The sequence below is a fragment of the Salmo salar genome, chromosome ssa23 (genome assembly GCF_905237065.1).
Source record: "Salmo salar chromosome ssa23, Ssal_v3.1, whole genome shotgun sequence".
Classification (NCBI taxonomy): domain Eukaryota; kingdom Metazoa; phylum Chordata; class Actinopteri; order Salmoniformes; family Salmonidae; genus Salmo; species Salmo salar.
The window spans coordinates 45,714,218-45,740,455 of record NC_059464.1 but is presented as its reverse complement, the minus strand read 5'-3'; the positions used below and the strand labels follow the sequence as shown (position 1 = coordinate 45,740,455).

General features: G+C 42.3%; 1 protein-coding gene across 3 annotated transcripts in view; it reads left to right on the top strand.

Moving 5' to 3' along the window:
* The window catches only part of LOC106584766 (plakophilin-3), a 62,586-nt gene extending 37,048 nt beyond the window's left edge, over positions 1-25,538 (top strand). For all 3 annotated transcript variants that reach the window (XM_045706500.1, XM_014170314.2, XM_045706501.1), the window contains 10 exons: positions 6,357-6,480; positions 8,481-8,685; positions 8,971-9,145; positions 9,814-9,931; positions 10,761-10,925; positions 11,236-11,418; positions 13,251-13,404; positions 13,681-13,876; positions 19,657-19,744; positions 24,832-25,538. In XM_045706500.1, coding sequence (XP_045562456.1) covers positions 6,357-6,480; positions 8,481-8,685; positions 8,971-9,145; positions 9,814-9,931; positions 10,761-10,925; positions 11,236-11,418; positions 13,251-13,404; positions 13,681-13,876; positions 19,657-19,744; positions 24,832-24,873 — 1,450 coding nt within the window. In that variant the 3' untranslated portion in view covers positions 24,874-25,538. The remainder of the gene's footprint in view (positions 1-6,356; positions 6,481-8,480; positions 8,686-8,970; positions 9,146-9,813; positions 9,932-10,760; positions 10,926-11,235; positions 11,419-13,250; positions 13,405-13,680; positions 13,877-19,656; positions 19,745-24,831) is intronic.
* Positions 25,539-26,238: the final 700 nt, after the last annotated feature.

The window sequence follows — 26,238 nt, the reverse complement described above, 5'->3', positions numbered from 1 at the left end:
GTTATTAATTCAGACCCATAACCATTCAGATGGTGGTAGACTATAGCAGTTATTAATTCAGACCCATAACCATTCAGATGGTGGTAGACTATAGCAGTTATTAATTCCGACCCATAACCATTCAGATGGTGGTAGACTATAACAGTTATTAATTCAGACCCATAACCATTCAGACCCATAACCATTCAGATGGTGGTAGACTATAGCAGTTATTAATTCAGACCCATAACCATTCAGATGGTGGTAGACTATAACAGTTATTAATTCAGACCCATAACCATTCAGATGGTGGTAGACTATAGCAGTTATTAATTCAGACCCATAACCATTCAGATGGTGGTAGACTATAGCAGTTATTAATTCAGACCCATAACCATTCAGATGGTGGTAGACTATAACAGTTATTAATTCAGACCCATAACCATTCAGATGGTGGTAGACTATAGCAGTTATTAATTCAGACCCATAACCATTCAGATGGTGGTAGACTATAGCAGTTATTAATTCAGACCCATAACCATTCAGATGGTGGTAGACTATAGCAGTTATTAATTCAGACCCATAACCATTCAGATGGTGGTAGGCTATAGCAGTTATTAATTCAGACCCATAACCATTCAGATGGTGGTAGACTATAGCAGTTATTAATTCAGACCCATAACCATTCAGATGGTGGTAGACTATAACTGTTATTAATTCAGACCCATAACCATTCAGATGGTGGTAGACTATAGCAGTTATTAATTCAGACCCATAACCATTCAGATGGTGGTAGACTATAGCAGTTATTAATTCAGACCCATAACCATTCAGATTGTGGTAGACTATAGCAGTTATTAATTCAGACCCATAACCATTCAGATGGTGGTAGACTATAGTAGTTATTAATTCAGACCCAAAACCATTCAGATGCTGGTAGACTATAGCAGTTATTAATTCAGACTCATAACCATTCAGATGGTGGTAGACTATAACAGTTATTAATTCAGACCCATAACCATTCAGATGGTGGTAGACTATAGCAGTTATTAATTCAGACCCATAACCATTCAGATGGTGGTAGACTATAGCAGTTATTAATTCCGACCCATAACCATTCAGATGGTGGTAGACTATAACAGTTATTAATTCAGACCCATAACCATTCAGACCCATAACCATTCAGATGGTGGTAGACTATAGCAGTTATTAATTCAGACCCATAACCATTCAGATGGTGGTAGACTATAACAGTTATTAATTCAGACCCATAACCATTCAGATGGTGGTAGACTATAGCAGTTATTAATTCAGACCCATAACCATTCAGATGGTGGTAGACTATAGCAGTTATTAATTCAGACCCATAACCATTCAGATGGTGGTAGACTATAACAGTTATTAATTCAGACCCATAACCATTCAGACCCATAACCATTCAAATGGTGGTAGACTATAGCAGTTATTAATTCAGACCCATAACCATTCAGATGGTGGTAGACTATAACAGTTATTAATTCAGACCCATAACCATTCAGATGGTGGTAGACTATAGCAGTTATTAATTCAGACCCATAACCATTCAGATGGTGGTAGACTATAGCAGTTATTAATTCAGACCCATAACCATTCAGATGGTGGTAGACTATAGCAGTTATTAATTCAGACCCATAACCATTCAGACCCATAACCATTCAGATGGTGGTAGACTATAACAGTTATTAATTCAGACCCATAACCATTCAGATGTTGGTAGACTATAACAGTTATTAATTCAGACCCATAACCATTCAGATGGTGGTAGACTATAGCAGTTATTAATTCAGACCCATAACCATTCAGATGGTGGTAGACTATAGCAGTTATTAATTCAGACCCATAACCATTCAGATGGTGGTAGACTATAGCAGTTATTAATTCAGACCCATAACCATTCAGATGGTGGTAGACTATAGCAGTTATTAATTCAGACCCATAACCATTCAGATGGTGGTAGACTATAGCAGTTATTAATTCAGACCCATAACCATTCAGATGGTGGTAGACTATAGCAGTTATTAATTCAGACCCATAACCATTCAGACCCATAACCATTCAGATGGTGGTAGACTATAACAGTTATTAATTCAGACCCATAACCATTCAGATGGTGGTAGACTATAGCAGTTATTAATTCAGACCCATAACCATTCAGATGGTGGTAGACTATAGCAGTTATTAATTCAGACCCATAACCATTCAGATGGTGGTAGACTATAACAGTTATTAATTCAGACCCATAACCATTCAGACCCATAACCATTCAAATGGTGGTAGACTATAGCAGTTATTAATTCAGACCCATAACCATTCAGATGGTGGTAGACTATAACAGTTATTAATTCAGACCCATAACCATTCAGATGGTGGTAGACTATAGCAGTTATTAATTCAGACCCATAACCATTCAGATGGTGGTAGACTATAGCAGTTATTAATTCAGACCCATAACCATTCAGATGGTGGTAGACTATAGCAGTTATTAATTCAGACCCATAACCATTCAGACCCATAACCATTCAGATGGTGGTAGACTATAACAGTTATTAATTCAGACCCATAACCATTCAGATGTTGGTAGACTATAACAGTTATTAATTCAGACCCATAACCATTCAGATGGTGGTAGACTATAGCAGTTATTAATTCAGACCCATAACCATTCAGATGGTGGTAGACTATAGCAGTTATTAATTCAGACCCATAACCATTCAGATGGTGGTAGACTATAGCAGTTATTAATTCAGACCCATAACCATTCAGATGGTGGTAGACTATAGCAGTTATTAATTCAGACCCATAACCATTCAGATGGTGGTAGACTATAGCAGTTATTAATTCAGACCCATAACCATTCAGATGGTGGTAGACTATAGCAGTTATTAATTCAGACCCATAACCATTCAGACCCATAACCATTCAGATGGTGGTAGACTATAACAGTTATTAATTCAGACCCATAACCATTCAGATGGTGGTAGACTATAGCAGTTATTAATTCAGACCCATAACCATTCAGATGGTGGTAGACTATAGCAGTTATTAATTCAGACCCATAACCATTCAGATGGTGGTAGACTATAACAGTTATTAATTCAGACCCATAACCATTCAGATGGTGGTAGACTATAGCAGTTATTAATTCAGACCCATAACCATTCAGATGGTGGTAGACTATAGCAGTTATTAATTCAGACCCATAACCATTCAGATGGTGGTAGACTATAGCAGTTATTAATTCAGACCCATAACCATTCAGATGGTGGTAGACTATAACAGTTATTAATTCAGACCCATAACCATTCAGATGGTGGTAGACTATAGCAGTTATTAATTCAGACCCATAACCATTCAGATGGTGGTAGACTATAGCAGTTATTAATTCAGACCCATAACCATTCAGATGGTGGTAGACTATAGCAGTTATTAATTCAGACCCATAACCATTCAGATGGTGGTAGGCTATAGCAGTTATTAATTCAGACCCATAACCATTCAGATGGTGGTAGACTATAGCAGTTATTAATTCAGACCCATAACCATTCAGATGGTGGTAGACTATAACTGTTATTAATTCAGACCCATAACCATTCAGATGGTGGTAGACTATAGCAGTTATTAATTCAGACCCATAACCATTCAGATGGTGGTAGACTATAGCAGTTATTAATTCAGACCCATAACCATTCAGATTGTGGTAGACTATAGCAGTTATTAATTCAGACCCATAACCATTCAGATGGTGGTAGACTATATTAGTTATTAATTCAGACCCAAAACCATTCAGATGGTGGTAGACTATAGCAGTTATTAATTCAGACCCATAACCATTCAGATGGTGGTAGACTATAACAGTTATTAATTCAGACCCATAACCATTCAGATGGTGGTAGACTATAGCAGTTATTAATTCAGACCCATAACCATTCAGATGGTGGTAGACTATAGCAGTTATTAATTCAGACCCATAACCATTCAGATGGTGGTAGACTATAACAGTTATTAATTCAGACCCATAACCATTCAGACCCATAACCATTCAAATGGTGGTAGACTATAGCAGTTATTAATTCAGACCCATAACCATTCAGATGGTGGTAGACTATAACAGTTATTAATTCAGACCATTACCATTCAGATGGTGGTAGACTATAACAGTTATTAATTCAGACCCATAACCATTCAGATGGTGGTAGACTATAGCAGTTATTAATTTAGACCCATAACCATTCAGATGGTGGTAGACTATAACAGTTATTAATTCAGACCCATAACCATTCAGATGGTGGTAGACTATAGCAGTTATTAATTCAGACCCATAACCATTCAGATGGTGGTAGACTATAGCAGTTATTAATTCAGACCCATAACCATTCAGATGGTGGTAGACTATAGCAGTTATTAATTCAGACCCATAACCATTCAGATGGTGGTAGACTATTGCAGTTATTAATTCAGACCCATAACCATTCAGACCCATAACCATTCAGATGGTGGTAGACTATAACAGTTATTAATTCTGTCATTGGGACAGTGGTGGTGAGGACTGACAGTGCTGGTGAGGACTGACAGTGGGACAGTGGTGGTGAGGACTGACAGTGGTGGTGAGGACTGGCAGCGGGACAGTGGTGGTGAGGACTGACAGTGGGACAGTGGTGGTGAGGACTGACAGTGGTGGTGAGGACTGACAGTGGTGGTGAGGACTGGCAGTGAGACAGTGGTGGTGAGGACTGGCAGTGGGACAGTGGTGGTGAGGACTGGCAGTGGTGGTGAGGACTGACAGTGGGACAGTGGTGGTGAGGACTGACAGTGGTGGTGAGGACTGACAGTGGTGGTGAGGACTGGCAGTGGTGGTGAGGACTGACAGTGGGACAGTGGTGGTGAGGACTGACAGTGCTGGTGAGGACTGACAGTGGGACATTGGTGGTGAGGACTGACAGCGGGACAGTGGTGGTGAGGACTGACAGCGTGACAGTGCTGGTGAGGACTGACAGCGGGACAGTGCTGGTGAGGACTGACAGTGGGACAGTGATGACAGGGCCGTCATAGATCTTTGAGAGAGAAAAGGCTCATTGTGGGCTGTTTTTCTCGATAAGGGACCTGACTGCTCCGTTGGGAATGGATGCTCTCACGCACCAGTGACCTCAGACCCTCCTTTACACGTTTCCCCTGTGGACCTGATTCATCCCACGCTGGAGAGGGTGTGGCTGGAGGGCTTGTAGATTCATGTGGCTCCATGTTGTCCCAAACAACCTCGGTTAGTCGAGGACCCGTGGCGTCTCCCATTGCACAGGGACCTGTTGTCCTAGGTGCGTGGGCAGGTCTGGCACCCATTGTGTGTTTACATTGTGCGGTGCAGGGGTGTGTGACCAACGTTTTTGTCTGTTTTGCTATTCTGGCTCGTGATAGAGCACTTTCAAAGCAGCGTCTCTGTGATGATTACAAATGTCTCTTTCCCAAGAGCTGTATATTCTGAGCTGGCTGCTACATGGCCCCGTAGTGGCAGGACTGGTTTGGGTGTGGCACCAGAGGACTTTCATCAGGTTTCACATTTCACACACAAACAGCCGGCACCTAGCTGTTAGCACAGCAGATGGAAAAACCACAGTGTGTTACCTTTAGCTTAGTTACCATTCACACAGGCACAGGGTTATACCATGGGAGTGAAACCTGTGAGTCATGTTGGCCTGACTGGTCAGCTGGACTGGCAGTATATTATCTCATTTTGCCTAATCGTGCACCAGGGTTTGGGGTCAACTCCATTTGAATTCCAGCTAATTTGAGAAAAGTAAATCAAATTCTAATTCCAAATGTTCCTCATTGAAAAGCATTGAAGATGAATTGGAATTGGAATTTCAGTGTAGTTCTGGAATTGACTGGAATTGAAATGGAACTGACCACAACACACCTAGAGGGACAGTTTCCCTGAGACAAGACTAAAAAGCTATTTCAATGGTGATTCTCAATTGATTAGCTTTTGCTTTTCATTCCAGGACTAGGCTTAGCTTTATCTGTTATCGAAACTAAAACTAGACAGTCAGGAAGCATAGAAAATTCCAAAAGCAATTTTTACTGCGAGGAAACAGTCAATAACTGAAACATAACCGAATGCGGCCCTCAGTGAAGACCAAATGCAGCCTGCTGGGAAAAATGACTTTGACACCGCTGCTATAGTGTGTTATCACCAAGAAATCCCCCATCATTCATAATCTATTATTTGTCTAAGTCTCTCTAACCTGTCCAGGGGCTGGCTTACTGTAAAGCACTTTGTGTCAACTGGGCTTTACAGATACAGGTACGTTTGATTGGTTGATTGGTTGATCTTTCTGATTGTACAGGATCAATAACATGGACATGGCTACGGCGGTGAGGTACCTGGCAGAGGGGGATGCTGAGTTGCAGGTTCTGGGAGCAGCTTTTATCCAACATGAGTGTTACAACGACACTGAGGCCAAGAAAGAGGTACTAAAGGGAGTTCCTCTTCATTCTGCAGTCACATCTCTGTTTCTCTGGTACTTCCTTATGATATTTTCAATGTCAAATATGCATCCCATTCGGTGTGCGTATGTTCATTAACATAATATAAGGAACAATAGAAGTGAAGTTGCTAGTTGCATAAGAACTATTGCGTATCATCACATTGACTGACGTGCTCCAGGTGTATCAACACATTGACTGACGTGCTCCAGGTATATCATCACATTGACTGACGTGCTCCAGGTATATCAACACATTGACTGACGTGCTCCAGGTATATCAACACATTGACTGACGTGCTCCAGGTATATCATCACATTGACTGACGTGCTCCAGGTATATCATCACATTGACTGACGTGCTCCAGGTGTATCATCACATTGACTGACGTGCTCCAGGTGTATCAACACATTGACTGACGTGCTCCAGGTATATCAACACATTGACTGACGTGCTCCAGGTGTAACACATTGACTGACGTGCTCCAGGTGTATCAACACATTGACTGACGTGCTCCAGGTATATCAACACATTGACTGACGTGCTCCAGGTGTATCAACACACTGACTAACGTGCTCCAGGTGTAACACATTGACTGACGTGCTCCAGGTATATCAACACACTGACTGACGTGCTCCAGGTATATCAACACATTGACTGACGTGCTCCAGGTATATCAACACATTGACTGACGTGCTCCAGGTATATCAACACATTGACTGACGTGCTCCAGGTATATCAACACATTGACTGACGTGCTCCAGGTATATCAACACATTGGCTGACGTGCTCCAGGTGTATCAACACATTGGCTGACGTGCTCCAGGGGTAACACATTGACTGACGTGCTCCAGGTGTATCAACACATTGGCTGACGTGCTCCAGGTATATCAACACATTGGCTGACGTGCTCCAGGTGTAACACATTGACTGACGTGCTCCAGGTGTATCAACACATTGGCTGACGTGCTCCAGGTATATCAACACATTGGCTGACGTGCTCCAGGTGTAACACATTGACTGACGTGCTCCAGGTATATCAACACACTGACTGACGTGCTCCAGGTATATCAACACACTGACTGACGTGCTCCAGGTATATCAACACACTGACTGACGTGCTCCAGGTATATCAACACATTGACTGACGTGCTCCAGGTGTATCAACACATTGACTGACGTGCTCCAGGTATATCAACACATTGACTGACGTGCTCCAGGTATATCAACACATTGACTGACGTGCTCCAGGTATATCAACACACTGACTGACGTGCTCCAGGTGTATCAACACATTGGCTGACGTGCTCCAGGTATATCAACACATTGGCTGACGTGCTCCAGGTATATCAACACATTGGCTGACGTGCTCCAGGTATATCAACACATTGACTGACGTGCTCCAGGTGTATCAACACATTGACTGACGTGCTCCAGGTATATCAACACACTGACATGCTCCGGTTGTGCCAACTGTCAATCTTGGCCTAGGTGCTTAACATTAAAAGCCTCAACTTTGATTTAATGTCATAGTTCAGCAGACATGAATGTGATCTAAGTAATTCTAAAAGAATGTTGTCTTGTTGAAGTGACGGACACCATTTTGTTTCAAGCAGGTGTGAAGTATTTTGTCACAGACAGGTAGCTTGTAGGTGCTTGTCGGTGCCACACATATTTTTTCATCTGTGGTTCTGTGAAAGAGCAGGAACAGAGATTTATGTGTGTGGTCTTGTTGCCGGGTAACAGGGTTTGCTCAGCAGTCCAAGCACAGATGCTAGATTCTAAATCAAGCTCTAGGTCCTGTAAATCTGAAAATATTGGACAGCTTTAAGCAATATGGCAGTTACGTCACCTTGCCTTTTGATATCTGTCTATTCATTTCAGATATACAGGTTTGCCTAGGGAATAGGGGCTAGGCTAGGGATCACTTTTGGATTCAGAATGAGTCTAAACCTTACAGAGTTGTTCTTCCCTCCAATCACTAGGTGTACCGCTGTAAGGGCATTCCTGAGCTGGTGAGGCTGTTCAACAGTGAGAACCAGGAGGTGGCTCGCTACGCCACGGGCGCCACGAGGAACCTCATCTACGAGAACATGGACAACAAGGTGGCCCTTATCGAGGGGGGAGGGATCCCACAACTCATAGAGGCTCTGAAGGTGAATGACGACGAGCTACGCAAGAACATCACAGGTATGACGTTTTACATGTTAGTCCTTTAGCAGAGACTCTTATCCAGAGAGACTTACATTCATCTGAAGGTAGCTAGGTAAGACAACCACATATCACAGTTATAGTAAGTAAAACTTTCTTGAGAGACAAAGTACTCTGTACAATGTAGGGCTCTATGCTGACATGTGCTCTTAAGTATAATTTTTGGGGAGAACAGAAAGAAATTTAGGAGCACAATGAATAATAGTAGAGGTAATGATACGAATTGCAAAAAATTCAAGGTTTGATCATTGGGTTTTCTGTCAGGTATTCTGTGGAACCTGTCATCCAAAGACAACCTGAAGGAGAAACTAGCCAAGGAGACGCTAGGTGAGCTCACAGAGAGGATCCTGATCCCGCTCTCAGGAAGTGGAGACTCTGAGGTCATCCAGCAGAGCCCCTCTGAGGTTGACATCTTCTACAACACCACCGGATGTCTCAGGTATAGTACACTATAGGATAGCACAGTATATTATAGTACAATATAGTACACTATAGGATAGCACAGTACATTATAGTACAATATAGTACACTATAGGATAGCACAGTACACTATTGTACACTATAGGATAGTACAGTACATTATAATACAATATAGTATAGTACAGTATAGTACACTATAGGATAGTACAGTACACTATAGTACACTATAGGAAAGTACAGTACACAATAGTACACTATAGGATAGTACAGTACACTATAGTACAATATAGTACACTATAGGATAGTACAGTACACTATAGTACAATATAGTACAGTATTGTATAGTACAGTATAGTACACTATAGTACAAAATAGTACACTATTGTACAATATACTACACTATAGGATAGTACAGTACACTATAGAATAGTATAGTACAACCTTCTTCTTCTCCTTCCAGCTCCTCCTCTGTCTAAGGACACTGTTGTCACATGCACTAGCTCTTTGACCCACGTCAGCTCATTGACACATCAGCTCTTTGACCCACGTCAGCTCTTTGACCCACGTCAGCTCTTTGACCCACATCAGCTCTTTGACCCACGTCAGCTCTTTGATAAATGTCAGTTCTTTGTACTCTGATTTATGTTTGCCTATCCCGTCTCTAACCTCTCACCCTGCTGTCCCCAGGAACCTGAGCTCAGTGAATGAGAAGACCAGACGGCAGATGCGGGAGACCAACGGTCTGGTGGATGCCCTGGTAGGATACATCCAGGCCTCGATACAGGACGGCAAGGTGGAGGAAAAGGTGAGATGAGCTGCGTAGTGGACTGGAGTACAGATAGTGGACTGGAGTGCAGATAGTGGACTGGAGTGCAGATAGTGGACTGGAGTGCAGATAGTGGACTGGAGTACAGATAGTGGACTGGAGTACAGATAGTGGACTGGAGTACAGATAGTGGACTGGAGTACAGATAGTGGACTGGAGTGCAGATAGTGGACTGGAGTGCAAATAGTGGACTGGAGTGCAGATAGTGGACGGATTGCAGATAGTGGACGGATTGAAGATAGTGGACTGGAGTACAGATAGTGGACTGGAGTACAGATAGTGGACTGGAGTGCAGATACTGGACTGGACTGCAGATACTGGACTGGACTGCAGATAGTGGACTGGAGTGCAGATACTGGACTGGAGTACAGATAGTGGACTGGATTGCAGATAGTGGACTGGATTGCAGATAGTGGACTGGAGTACAGATACTGGACTGGATTGCAGATAGTGGACTGGATTGCAGATAGTGGACTGGATTGCAGATAGTGGACTGGAGTACAGATACTGGACTGGATTGCAGATAGTGGACTGGATTGCAGATAGTGGACTGGATTGCAGGTAGTGGACTGGAGTACAGATAGGAAAGTTACTTAGCCGTGTGGTATTTGCAGAACAATTGTCACAATGCGTAACTGTACCTTCAGTGTTTTTCTTTGATCAAGTGTTGAACGTGTCGTCATGGGAATTAAATAAATACTCAACATTCTATGGTACATTTGTTCATGTGAAAGCCTCACATTTTGGACTATTAAATATTGATATTAAAACATATTAAAACATACTCAACTTGTGTGCTTGTGTCCAGGGAGTGGAGAATGCAGTGTGTGTTATGAGGAACCTCTCCTATCAGCTGTACAGTGAGATGCCGCCCTCGGCCATGCTACGTCTGGAAGGACCAACCAGAGGCCAGGACACCAGCAGGAGTGAAGCCATTGGTTGCTTCACACCTCAGAGCAAGAAAGTAAAAAATGTATGTATCACAGTGTCAATCTTCTTCTTCTTCTTCTTCTGTCAGTTTAGCAGTTGAACCGTATTCTTGATGGTCTTCAGAATGACCCTGTCTGTGTGTAGTCCCGTGTAGCTCAGTTGGTAGAGCATGGTGTTTGCAACGCCAGTGTTGTGGGTTCGATTCCCACGGTGACCAGTACGGGAAAAAACATTTTTTATGAAATGTATGCATTCACTACTGTAAGTCGCTCTGGATAAGAGCGTCTGCTAAATGACTAAAATGTAAATGGAACTCCTGTATCACATTGACCCCTGACCTTCTCCTTTTACAGAAGATGAACCAGGACCTGGTTACATTCACCGAGGTGGCCCGCGTGCCCAAGGGTCTGGAGTGGCTGTGGCACCCCCAGGTGGTGGGGTTGTATAACCGCGTGCTGCAGGGCTGTGAGTTCAACTTCACCACCCGCGAGGCTGCAGCCGGGGCGCTGCAGAACATCACAGCTGGAGACAAGAGAGTGAGTTGATAATTCCCACTGCCAATGGTCCTTCTCTCGTCACCATCTCACACCTCACGACCCATCATCCCCTGGCGGTGCCAGATAGACTATGGAGTCATCTCACCTCACCACCCGTCCCCTGGCGGTGCCAGATAGACTATGGAGTCATTTCTCCTCACCACCCATCCCCTGGCGGTGTCAGATAGACTATGTGGTCATCTCACCTCACCACCCGTCCCCTGGCGGTGTCAGATAGACTATGGAGTCATCTCACCTCACCACCCATCCCCTGGCGGTGCCAGATAGACTATGGAGTCATTTCACCTCACCACCCGTCTCCTGGCGGTGCCAGATAGACTATGTGGTCATCTCACCTCACCACCCATCCCCTGGCGGTGTCAGATAGACTATGGAGTCATCTCACCTCACCACCCATCCCCTGGCGGTGTCAGATAGACTATGGAGTCATCTCACCTCACCACCCATCCCCTGGTGGTGCCAGATAGACTATGGAGTCATCTCACCACCCATCCCCTGGCGGTGTCAGATAGACTATGGAGCCATCTCACCACCCATCCCCTGGCGGTGCCAGATAGACTATGGAGTCATCTCACCTCACCACCCGTCCCCTGGCGGTGCCAGATAGACTATGGAGTCATTTCACCTCACCACCCATCCCCTGGCGGTGCCAGATAGACTATGTGGTCATTTCACCTCACCACCCGTTCCCTGGCGGTGCCAGATAGACTATGTGGTCATCTCACCTCACCACCCGTCCCCTTGCGGTGTCAGATAGACTATGTGGTCATCTCACCTCACCACTCATCCCCTGGCGGTGCCAGATAGACTATGTGGTCATCTCACCTCACCACCCGTCCCCTGGCGGTGCCAGATAGACTATGGAGTCATCTCACCTCACCACCCGTCCCCTGGCGGTGCCAGATAGACTATGGAGTCATTTCTCCTCACCACCCATCCCTTGGCGGTGTCAGATAGACTATGGAGTCATCTCACCTCACCACCCATCCCCTGGCAGTGCCAGATAGACTATGGAGTCATTTCACCTCACCACCCGTCCCCTGGCGGTGCCAGATAGACTATGTGGTCATCTCACCTCACCACCCGTCCCCTGGCGGTGTCAGATAGACTATGGAGTCATCTCACCTCACCACCCGTCCCCTGGCGGTGTCAGATAGACTATGGAGTCATCTCACCTCACCACCCGTCCCCTGGCAGTGCCAGATAGACTATGGAGTCATCTCACCACCCATCCCCTGGCGGTGTAAGATAGACTATGGAGTCATCTCACCACCCATCCCCTGGCGGTGCCAGATAGACTATGTGGTCATCTCACCTCACCACCCGTCCCCTGGCGGTGCCAGATAGACTATGTGGTCATCTCACCTCAATCCCCTGGCGGTGCCAGATAGACTATGTGGTCATCTCACCTCACCACCCGTCCCCTGGCGGTGCCAGATAGACTATGGATTCATCTCACCTCACCCCCCATCTCCTGGCGGTGCCAGATAGACTAGGGGATCATAAACAGGCTCCTCAAACTATCCATGAAGCCTCTGTGACTAGGCCACTGATATGTGCTCTAGGGTCAGGTTTTTTAAGGGACTTGGACACCTGACTCACATCACTCACATCAGTGAACTCTATAGCTCACTCAGCATTCATAGAACGACGACAGTTTCTCTCAAGCTGGGGGTACTAGAACCCCTGTGGGTACCTTGCCTTTCTACAGGGTGTAATTGACTCATAAGAAAATAAGCCTAATGATCAGTTGCACAAAAAGGTTTGAGAAATACTAATGCAGAATGACCTTTCTCTCTTTTCCTCCTCAGTGGGCGGGGGTGCTGAGTCGTGTGGCTCTCGAGCAAGAGAGGATGCTTCCTGTGATGTTGGACAAACTGAGGACCAATAATGACCTGGAGCTGCGATCCCTCACAGGTTTCCTCAGAAACCTGTCACGCCATGCCAAGGACAAGAACGCCATGGGTCAGTAACCATGACCCTTTTATCAAATCCTTGATTGCCTCGGAACCTCATCCTCCAATAAACTTTTAGAGAAAGGCGAGCAATTCAACGATGTCAATGTGAGATGTGCATGGAAGATTTGTGTTATTAACAAACGGAGGATAACCCATCGATTTCATGCTAGAGCAAGGACCAAACACAAGAAGACTAACAGAGCCATGTCCATCTATTTCAGGGGTGGATTTGACTGCCGTGTGGGATGAATTAAATTAGATCAACCCTTTTTTCTCCCTCTAGCAACCAAGACAGTGAACAACCTGGTGGACAAGCTCCCTGTTGACGGTCAGCAGAAGGAGCCGTCCAGCGACGTGGTGGTCAACATCTGTGGAGCGTTGAACAACATGGTGACCTGCAGCGCCGTTGCAGCCCGGGACATCACTTTCTTTGACGGGCTGCAAAAACTGGTGGCCATCAAGAACTCCAACGACAGCAGGTACGGGATAAGGATAAATATTGATAGCAGTGTTTCTTGCTGGTGGGTCGTTCCACTGATTCCGTGCCTTTTTTTGAGAAGTGTAATGTTTGACTTCACCTCATGTTAACATTCTGTCATGAAGAGCACATAAAAAACATGTTTCCCCATCTCAAGAGGTTAAAAAAAAAAGACTATAGTAAGTGCCTATTAAGTGCCAAATAAAGTAACAGGGTTGACAGTAACAGGGTTGACCCTAACAGGGTTGACCATACAAGGGTTGACCAGAACAGGGTTGACATACATTTACATTTAAGTCATTTAGCAGACGCTCTGGGGGGGGGTTAGAAGGATTACTTAATCCTATCCCAGGTATTCCTTAAAGAGGTGGGGTTTCAGGTGTCTCCAGAAGGTGGTGATTGACTCCGCTGTATTGTGTGTTGACCAGAACAGGGTTGAAGATTTCTTCTTAAATCAGCCATAAATACCATTGTGATAGGGGCAATGGAAGCTTGTTGTGTGCAACAGGGAGTAGCAATTGAATGCAAGCTTCACAAAGAAAATTGTCATCGCTAAAACATTTCTAGCCTGTCTATGTGTTGGGTAACGGGGTTGACGTGTTACGCTCGACCCGCTTAGTTTTCCACCACAAAACACCAGAAAATGTTTTTTTAAAAGAGTAGAGCCAGCGCATTTGCTTTTACACTGATTTAACTATTAGATGCTCAAGTTTTCTTTAGAATGATTTTTTTTTAAAGGAATAGTTTCACCATATTAAAACGAGAGTGTATTACACTCGTACCTGTAAACGGGTTAGAAAATGGCAGATTTTGGCACTGATAAGCACCTAAATTGGAACGCAGTGGCTGTACAGTAACATGCCACACATACCCTCACAGTCCCACCTCTGCACCGTTGAGAGCATCTTGGCTGGCTGCATCACTACTTGGTGTGGCAAAAGCACCACCCTCGACCGCAAAGCACTACAAAGGGTGGTGTGGACAGCACCCTTTGACCTGGGACCGAGCTCCCTGCCATCCAAGACCTCTATATCAGGTGGTATCAGAGGAAGCCCCGACGAAATTTCCAAAGATTCCAGCCACCCTCCGGCAAACGGTACCGGAGCATTGGCTCTCGGACCAACAGGCTCCGAGACAGCTTCTACCTCCAAGCCATAAGATTGCTAAATAGCCATACGACTGCTAAATAGTTCCTTAATGGTTACCCAGACTTCTGCACTGTCTCTATGCACACTCACAAGATTATATATACTTGCCTTCAGAAAGTGTTCATACCCCTTGACTTATTCCACATTTTGTTGTGTTACAGCCTGAATTCAAAATGTATTGAACACAATACCCCATAATGACATCACAATACCCCATAATGACATCACAATACCCCATAATGAGTAGTATTCACACCCCTGAGTCAATACATGTTAGAATCACCTTTGACAGCGATTACAGCTGTGTGTCTTTCTGGGTAAGTCTCTAAGAGCTTTGCACACCTGGATTGTGCAAGATTTGCACTTTATTTATTTTTTAATTCATCAAGTTGGTTGTTGATCATTGCTAGTCAGCCATTTTCAAGTCTTGCCATAGATTTTCAAGCCGATTTTAAGTCCAAAACTGTAACTAGGAAACTCAGGAACGTTCAATGTCGTCTTGGTAAGCAACTCCACTTTTTTTACCCATCTACCAATTGGTGCCCTTCTTTGCGAGGCTTTGAAAAACCTCCCTGGTCTGTGTGATTGAATCTGTGTTTGAAATTCACTGCTCGACTGAGGGACCGTACAGATAATTGTATGTGTGGGGTACAGAGATGAGGTAGTCATTCAAAAATCATGTTAAACACTATTATTGCACACAGAGTGAGTCCATGCAACTTATTATGTGACTTATTAAGCGAATGTTTACTCCTGAACTTATTTAGGCTTGCCATAACAATGGGGTTGAATACTTATTGACTCAAGACATTTCAGCTTTTCATTTTTAAATCATTTTTAAAAATTCCACTTTTGGGGGTATTGTGTTAAATCTTCATTTAATCCATTTTAAATTCAGGCTGTAACAATAACAACATTTGTAAAATGTCATAGGTGTGAATACTTTCTGAAGGCACTGTACACATTCACACACACATTCACACACACACATCCACACACACTATTATTTGTATGATCATTGTTTTTACTATGCATCGTTGGAAAGGGCTCCTAAGCAAGCACTTCACTGTTAAGTCTACACCTGTTGTATTCAGCGCATGTGACAAAATACAATTTTATTTCATTTGATGCTATTCCTGACATCAGAGCTCTGGCTCTGTGCTTCACGGTGCTGTATGGGGTTTTGACTGACAGCCGTTCTGAACTTGAGCACCTCGCAACAACAAGTTGTCCCCCATCCCTCCTGCTAATTGGGTAGATTTTGCACATTTGTTGTTGTCTGACTGAGGGGAAATGCTGTAAATTAAGACGACTCTGTGTATTTTGAAAGATGAGACGTTGACGATTAATAATAAATACCGCTTTGATGTCATACAAGCAAGCCAAACACCTGAGTCCCAAATATGCACTTCACATTTCCAAATCAGAAAACTGATGTCATATACAGTACAGTGCCAACGTTTATGATCACCATGTCTGATGTAGAAGATCACATGGGGTCATAACCTAGGTTGTTCTGAACAGAATGAGCCTATGTTTGTCTATTGTGAAGACAACACGCGCCTGAGTGCACTCATGACTCCTCGTGACCTTGGGACTAGGGAGTCATGAGACTCGAAGGTTCTATCTCTGCAAAGCATAGTTCTTGTCACGTCCTGGCCAGTATAAGGTTAATTGTTTTTGTAGTTTGGTCAGGACGTGGCAGAGGGTATTTGTTTTATGTGGTTCGGGGTGGTGTGTTTGTGTAAAGGGTGTTTGATTTAGTATTTCCGGGTTTTTGGTGGATGGTCTATGTGTTTGTATTCTATGATTAGTCTAGTGTGTGTGTTTCTATGTTTGGTTAATTGGGGTTGGGACTCTCAGTTGAAGGCAGGTGTTGTCTATCTGCCTTTGATTGAGAGTCCCATATATTAGGGTGTGTTTGTGTGTGTGATTTGTGGGTGATTGTTCTGTGTTGAGCTTTATGCTTTGCAGACTGTCAGTTTATCGTTCGTTTTCTTGTTTGTTGTTTTTGTATTCGTGTTGATTTAATTAAATGTTCAAAATGAACAACTGCACACCTGCTGCGTATTGGTCTACCTTTTCTGATGACGATTTCGCATTATCGTCAGAAGACGAAGATACTTGTGACAGTTCTGAGATATTGAGCAGCAAAGTTTTCACATCTCAGATCTCACAACTGTTCTGTAGTGAATTCTTCTTTATAACCCATTATAGTCTTCACCTTAAAGGTAGCTAAAGAGTGCAGAGTATTGAAATCCTGAGTCATTTGTAAATGTGTGGTTTTTAAGGAGGATGCAGTCGCAGGTCGAACGGTATGTCTCTGAAATGTTGATCTGGGTTCATTTCTGAATTAGACATGTTTAGTTTTTAAGAAAACTGTAACTATTTGAATACATACATGATAGAATAACAGTATTTTACCAATAAAGAGTCAGAGCACATCATCAAATACTTTAAGAATTGTATTATGATCATCAGACTAATTACTGTCATCATTGAACAACGATGTGACGACAATCATTTACTTTAAGATTTCTGATGGTGTTTTTTATTTATTTTTGCTTGTGTGCCATTGCTGCTGGCTAGACTAGCCTAGACCATATTTTGAGGAAGATGGCAAAGACGTGTTCTGATTGGTCCGTCTGTATTTGTTCAGGCTTGTGATTGGATTGCAAATATAACCTTGAAGTGCCAAAGTTCAAAATGGTTTCATGCAGATAGATCTTTGTAGTTTTTAATTATTTTCTTCACTTAAGATGTACTTAAAAAAAAAAATCTAACTCCACAGACATAAGAAAAACCATGTAAAGGTCAATTATATGTGACAAACTCTTTTTTTTTTTTTACAAAGATGTCAGAGAGAATCATATTGTCCCAAGGTATTGTCCTTTCTGTGTGCACCAAAATGATGATGTGTTTCTCTGAATTGCCTTGTTAAGCCTAACACTGTAGGATTGTATTTTAGAGAAGGTAGAACTTTAGAAGGTAGAACTTTAGAAGGTAGAACTTAGCTAGTTACCTTAGCAATAGAACAGCCTTTCAAATGATGCTCACCTGACCCAGATTGAGATTTATAACGGACCGTTTGTTGTTGTTTGGTTTGCGTGAACAACAACAGTAATTGTGTGATGGCGGGGATGCAGGTTTGCTTTCCAAAACAACAATAAGTGTGCTTGCTCTAGTTCCTCAACGGCACCTTGTCATTTTTTTCTGTCTTATGTTGCACCCACCCCACATTTTCCAGCAATTACAGCGAATCTCAATCCAACTGCTAGTTCATAACCTGGTCTTCATGTTGTCTCTCTTATAGCCCTGCTAGTTCATAACCTGGTCTTCATGTTGTCTCTCTTATAACCCTGCTAGTTCATAACCTGGTCTTCATGTTGTCTCTCTTATAGCCCTGCTAGTTCATAACCTGGTCTTCATGTTGTCTCTCTTATAGCCCTGCTAGTTCATAACCTGGTCTTCATGTTGTCTCTCTTATAGCCCTGCTAGTTCATAACCTGGTCTTCATGTTGTCTCTCTTATAACCCTGCTAGTTCATAACCTGGTCTTCATGTTGTCTCTCTTATAGCCCTGCTAGTTCATAACCTGGTCTTCATGTTGTCTCTCTTATAGCCCTGCTAGTTCATAACCTGGTCTTCATGTTGTCTCTCTTATAGCCCTGCTAGTTCATAACCTGGTCTTCATGTTGTCTCTCTTATAACCCTGCTAGTTCATAACCTGGTCTTCATGTTGTCTCTCTTATAGCCCTGCTAGTTCATAACCTGGTCTTCATGTTGTCTCTCTTATAACCCTGCTAGTTCATAACCTGGTCTTCATGTTGTCTCTCTTATAGCCCTGCTAGTTCATAACCTGGTCTTCATGTTGTCTCTCTTATAGCCCTGCTAGTTCATAACCTGGTCTTCATGTTGTCTCTCTTATAGCCCTGCTAGTTCATAACCTGGTCTTCATGTTGTCTCTCTTATAACCCTGCTAGTTCATAACCTGGTCTTCATGTTGTCTCTCTTATAACCCTGCTAGTTCATAACCTGGTCTTCATGTTGTCTCTCTTATAACCCTGCTAGTTCATAACCTGGTCTTCATGTTGTCTCTCTTATAGCCCTGCTAGTTCATAACCTGGTCTTCATGTTGTCTCTCTTATAGCCCTGCTAGTTCATAACCTGGTCTTCATGTTGTCTCTCTTATAACCCTGCTAGTTCATAACCTGGTCTTCATGTTGTCTCTCTTATAACCCTGCTAGTTCATAACCTGGTCTTCATGTTGTCTCTCTTATAACCCTGCTAGTTCATAACCTGGTCTTCATGTTGTCTCTCTTATAACCCTGCTAGTTCATAACCTGGTCTTCATGTTGTCTCTCTTATAACCCTGCTAGTTCATAACCTGGTCTTCATGTTGTCTCTCTTATAGCCCTGCTAGTTCATAACCTGGTCTTCATGTTGTCTCTCTTATAGCCCTGCTAGTTCATAACCTGGTCTTCATGTTGTCTCTCTTATAGCCCTGCTAGTTCATAACCTGGTCTTCATGTTGTCTCTCTTATAACCCTGCTAGTTCATAACCTGGTCTTCATGTTGTCTCTCTTATAGCCCTGCTAGTTCATAACCTGGTCTTCATGTTGTCTCTCTTATAGCCCGGGGAAGCTGAAAGCAGCCAAAGCAGCAGCCACAGTCCTCTGCAACATGTTCCAATACAAGAAGCTGCACAAGGACTACAAACAGGTGAGAAACACCCCTAAAGAATGGTAGAGAGGAGGATCGTAGACTACTGGAGAATGGTAGTGAGGAGGATCGTAGACTACTGGAGAATGGTAGTGAGGAGGATCGTAGACTACTGGAGAATGGTAGAGAGGAGGGTCGTAGACTACTGGAGAATGGTAGAGAGGAGGGTCGTAGACTACTGGAGAATGGTAGAGAGGAGGGTCGTAGACTACTGGAGAATGGTAGAGAGGAGGGTCGTAGACTACTGGAGAATGGTAGAGAGGAGGGTCGTAGACTACTGGAGAATGGTAGAGAGGAGGGTCGTAGACTACTGGAGAATGGTAGAGAGGAGGGTCGTAGACTACTGGAGAATGGTAGAGAGGAGGGTCGTAGACTACTCTCTCAAAGTCTAGATGGTGTGTATCATAGACTTTATAAAAATAACTGTGAATACAATATGAGGAACCCAAATTCCTGTGGACATTGGTTAATAATGAGTAGGGAGGGGATTCCCTGTAAAATTCATCTCCTTTTCCTGTTGCTCTACTTTCGACTACAGTAGCTGTCTGCTGTCTCCCCTTGTCTGGTAGAGAATCAGAGCTTTTTATCTGTCATTCACGTGCATGCATGCATGTACACACACACACACACACGTTGTAAAGTAAATTATCAGTGCTTAGATATACAGCTGGGAAACTCTCACCTAATCGTTCACCTCAAAGTGAATGGATGACTGTAGAACCCAACCCTCATTCCTGTGTGTGCGCAAATGTGCATGTGTGCGTCTGTCTCTGTGTGCGTGTGTGTGAGTGCATAGGAGCACATGTTTGTGTGTGCATGTGACGTTGTTTTGCATTCCGTTAACCAGCCTTGAGGATAGGGAGGTTTCAAACAAAACAGTTAGGCAGCAGGTAACCTAGTGGTTAGAGTGTTGGGACAGTCACCGAGAGGTACGAATACCTGAGCCCCACCAGGTGAACATGTGTCCTTGTGCCCTTGAGCACTTAAGGCACTTAACCCTAATTTGCTCCAGGGGCGCTGTACTACTATGACTGACCCTGTAAAACAACACATTACACTGAACCTAGTTGTTTTTGTTCCTACTTAATGTAATCTGTATGCTCACACACAGTAATATAGAAATATCTGCCATTTTATTTTTGTATTTTATTTTTATTTTACCTTTATTTAACTAGGCAAGTCAGTTAAGAACAAAGTCTTATTTTCAATGACGGCCTAGGAACAGTGGGTTAACTGCCTTGTTGAGGGGCAGACTCTTTTATCCGAAGCGACATACATGCGTAGATTTTATGTATGGGTGGCCCCAGCGGGAATCAAACCCACGAAATATGCTTCTGTAAACGCCACGCACTACCGATTTGGTACACACACACACACACACACACACACACACACACTTAGGGAGAGGCTTGCTGGAATGATTGCTGTTTTAGATTGTGGTTAGCCCTACCTAAAGGGTGCAGCTCTCTCTATCTAAAGTGATTTCCTGGTGAACAAGTCCCAACACACCCAAAATATCTACCTCCCTCTACAGTACCTGCATGCTTCTTCTCCACGGAATGTTTTTTTCAGTACAACTATTTGAACAGTTTGTCATAAAAGAAACAATTCCAAACATGTTCCACATGTCCAAATACAAGTTCAACTGTCACGTGGAATAAATTCCTTGGGACTGAGTTCTGTTAGAACATCTCTTGTAGGTTGTTACACCTTTTGGACATTAGACAGCAACATGAGTTACTGTACAGGCTGTGTGTGTCAAGCTCAAAGGTCATATGCAATGCATTTTTTGCTTGACACAGTTACTTTCCTTTTCTGAGGTTCAATGTTCACACACACAGTATGTTAGCCTGGTCCCAGAGCAGGATGTTAGCCTGGTCCTAGATCAGTATGTTAACCTGGTCTCAGATCAGTATGTTAACCTGTTCCCAGATCAGTATGTTAGCCTGGTCCCAGATCAGGATGTTAGCCTGGTCCCAGATCAGGATATTAGCCTGGTCCCAGATCAGTATGTTAGTATATTAGCCTGTTCCCAGATCAGGATGTTAGCCTGGTCCCAGAGCAGGATGTTAGCCTGGTCCTAGATCAGTATGTTAACCTGGTCTCAGATCAGTATGTTAACCTGGTCCCAGATCAGGATGTTAGCCTGGTCTCAGATCAGGATGTTAGCCTGGTCCTAGATCAGTATGTTAACCTGTTCCCAGATCAGTATGTTAGCCTGGTCCCAGATCAGGATATTAGCCTGGTCCCAGATCAGTATGTTAGTATATTAGCCTGTTCCCAGATCAGGATGTTAGCCTGGTCCCAGATCAGGATGTTAGCCTGGTCCCAGATCAGGATGTTAGCCTGGTCCCAGATCAGGATGTTTTTCCCACATTTATTTGTCTTAATACTATATGAACAAAATGTGAAATATTTATTTTTGATAGGCCAGTGGTTAAAAGCGTTGGGCCAGTAAATTTAAGGTTGCTGGTTTGAATCCCCAAGGCGACTAGGTGAAAAATCTGTCAATGTGCCCTTGAGCAAGGCACTTAACCCTAATTGCTCTTGTAAGCTGCACTGGATGACAGCGTCTGCTAAAATATGTAAAGGTACAAAATATGTATTTTTCTTCAGTGCAACTAACTGGATTTACACTACTGGTCAAAAGTTTTAATAATAATAAAAAAAATCATTTTTAACTATTTTCTACATTGTAGAATAATAGTGAAGACATCAAAACATATGGAATCATGTAGTAACCAAAAAAGTGTTAAAAAAAAATCTAAATATATTTGAGATTCTTCAGAAGTAGCCACCCTTTGCCTTGATGACAACATTCTCTCTACCAGCTTCACTTGGAATGCTTTTTCAACAGTCTTGAAGGAGTTCCCACATATGCTGAGCACTTGTTGGCTGCTTTTCCTTCACTGTGCGGTCCAACTCATCCGAAACCATCTCAATTTGGTTGAGGTCGGGGGATTGTGGAGGCCAGGTCATCTGATGCAACACTTCACTCTCATTCTTGGTAAAAATAGCCCTTACACAGCCTGGAGGTGTGTTGGGTCATTGTCCTAATGAAAAACAATTGATAGTCCCACTAAGCACAAACCAGATGGGATGGGATATCACTACAGAATGCTGTGGTAGCTATGCTGGTTGAGTGTGCCATGAATTCTCAATATATCACTGACAGTGTCATCAGCAAAGCATCCCCACACCATAACACTTCCTCCTCCATGCTTTACGGTGGGAAATACACATGCGGAGATCATCCATTCACCCACACTGAGACTCACAAAGACACGGCGTTTGGAACCAAAAATCTCCAATTTGGACTCCAGACCAAAGGACAGATTTCCACCAGTCTAATGTCCATTGCTCGTGTTTCTTGGCCCAAGCAAGTCTCTTCTTCTTATTGTTGTCCTTTAGTAGTGGTTTCTTTGCAGCAATTAGACTATGAAGGCCTGATTCACACAAATCAAATCAAATGTATTTATATAGCCCTTCTTACATCAGCTGATATCTCAAAGTGCTGTACAGAAACACAGCCTAAAACCCCAAACAGCAAGCAATGCAGGTATAGAAGCACACAGTCTCCTCTGAACAGTTGATGTTGAGATGTGTCTGTTACTTGAACTCTGTGAAGCATTTATTTGGGCTGCAATTTCTGAGGCTGGTAACTCCAATGAACTTATCCTCTGCAGCAGAGGTAACTCTGGGTCTTCCTTTCCAGTGGCGGTTCTCATGAGAGCCAGTTTCATCATAGCAATTGATGGTTTTTGCGACTGCACAAAGTTCTTGAAATGTTCCCTATTTACTGACCTTCATGTCTTAAAGTAATGATGGACTGTAATTTCTCTTTCTTTATTTGAGCTGTTCTTGCCATAATATGGACGTGGTCTTTTACCAAGTAGGCTATCTTCTGTATATCACCCCTACCTTGTCACAACACAACTGATTGGCTCAAACGCATTAAGAAGGAAAGAAATTCCACAAATTAACTTTTAACAAGGCACACCTGTTAATTGAAATACATTCCAGGTGAATACCTCATGAAGCTGGTTGAGAGAATGCCAAGAGTGTGCAAAGCTGTCATCAAGGCAAAGGGTGGCAATTTGAAGAATCTGAAATCTAAAATATATTTTTATTTATTTAACCCTTTTTTGGTTACTACATGATTCCATATGTGCTATTTCATTGTTTTGATGTCTTCACTATTATTCTACAATGCAGAAAATAGTAAAAATAAAGAAAAACCCTTGAATGAGTAGGTGTTCTAAAACGTTTGACCGGTGGTGTATGTCAACACTGTCAGACACCAACAAGTGTTTAAAGGCCTTGATTGTTTTATTCTAACATGAGATTATTCAAATATGTAATACAATGTTTTATAGCACTATTAAAAACATTTTGACATGTTTTTCTAGATTTAGAACATAAAACAACATTTATAAAGCAAACATTATCCCTTAGGCCTAGCACAGAATATACTTCCATTGTTTGATGTTGTAAAACAGTGACAAAAAATATTTTTTCTGATTATTCACAAAATAATCGATCTTAAAGGAAAAGTCCACCCAAAAACTATAATTTGGTATTTGTTTCATTAGTCCTTTGTTGGCATAGTTCCAAAATGTTTTGTTTGTCAGCAATCAAGTTTTCAAGATATGTAACTTTCAAAATACAGAAATTGTCCCCATACTGTATAATACATTTTGCTGTGTTTTGCAACAATGGACTAATGAAACAAATACCAAAAGAGAGTTTTTAGGTCTTTGTTTTCCTCTGAGGACGGTTAGTCAGTGATTGAGTTAACAACAAATACTCAACACAGACCTCAAATTTTTGCCTCTAAAAATTAAAGTTCAATACAAACATTTGTCAAATATGGAAAATGAAAACATAAAAATTCTATCAGATCTTTCAGCACTCTGTCAGAGTTAATGTTTTACATAGTTGACAAAAATTACATTTTTTATTAATTCAAGGGGTATACACAGTTGTCATTGTCATTCTGGACTAACAGATCTGGGACAAAGCTAACAGTTTAATACATACTTTGATATATGCCCTGACAAAATGTCTCTCATGTTTGTGTTTTACAGAAAGGGTTCACACGACCAGACTTTGCAGACATGACAATCTAAAAAAAGGAACAGATACAATGTCTCTCGCTCTCCTTCTACCAAGCGGCTGGAAACGTATCTGAACACTTCAGTGGTCAAAGACTGGTCTGTACAACTGAAAACATTGCTCCTTGGGCTACTTCCTACTTACGCACACATGGAGTTGGATGAACTATACTACAGTGCAAGTGACAACAAAGACGGAACCTGTTTAGGGATGACCTTAATGGTGGACTATGATGATAACGGACCCCCTTTTCCTTATGCGCTTGAATACCGTATGTATTCAATGCTATATGTTGAATGTAATGTATGTATTCAATGCTATATGTTGAATTTAATATATGTATTCAATGCTATATGTTGAATTTAATATATATTCAATGCAATATGTTGAATTTAATATGATAGTTATTCAATGCTATATGTTAAATTCTATATATATTCAATGCAATATGTTGAATTTAATATGATAGTTATTCAATGCTATATGTTGAATGCTGTATGTTCTATATGGTGGACAAATAACTTCTTTGTGTCCATCATTAGACTATGAGACCATTCTTATCTCCATTTACAATATGAAAAAATAATCAACAACTATTTTTACAATGTGCTTTTTAACTGTTAACTGCAGGTCGAATACATCTGCATCATTTGTAACTAATAAAGCTGACGTCAATGAAGGAGTTTTGTTATTGAGTATGAGAATAGAAAATAGATGTTCTTCTAAGGTTTCACGTCAACCAGGGTCAGGACGTTTTATTGAACAAACAATACATTGGACATGCATTAAATGCATTATGAAAATCTCTAGGCCTTAGCTTTTTCCTGGTCAGGTCATGTGTTCAGGAAAAACTTCTGCTCTTTCAAAACAGGATGAAGCAGCATTTGTGCTCCATGCAGAAGACTGAAAGTGGCCGTGTTTTGAGAGCATCAATTCTGACAGACTGACTGATCTACAAATCAACTTGCTTCCTAAATAACTGCACTATGGGGCCGATGGATAAGAGCTATTAATAAGAGCTATGGATAAGAGCTATTGTTAAGAGCTATTGATAAGAGGTAAATGAATAAGCTGTTTGGATAAGTGGATTGTAAATATAAAAGACAATTGTTTTAGATCTATTTTACCTTCTGATCCCTGGAGACAAATGTCAAACCAGTCACATGGCAGCAAACTGAAGCATATCAACATATCACCTTTTCTACAGTGAAGTTTATGAAATGCTGGTATTATAACTTGCAGATATGAAATGTGGAGACCCAAACCAGAGGCTTCTGTAGCTATGATTAGTGAGGATTATTAGGGTAGATTTCAGTGGAGGCTCCTCAGAGTAGGACCATCCTCATCAGTGAATTGCAGATGTTTGTTTTTTTGCGAAA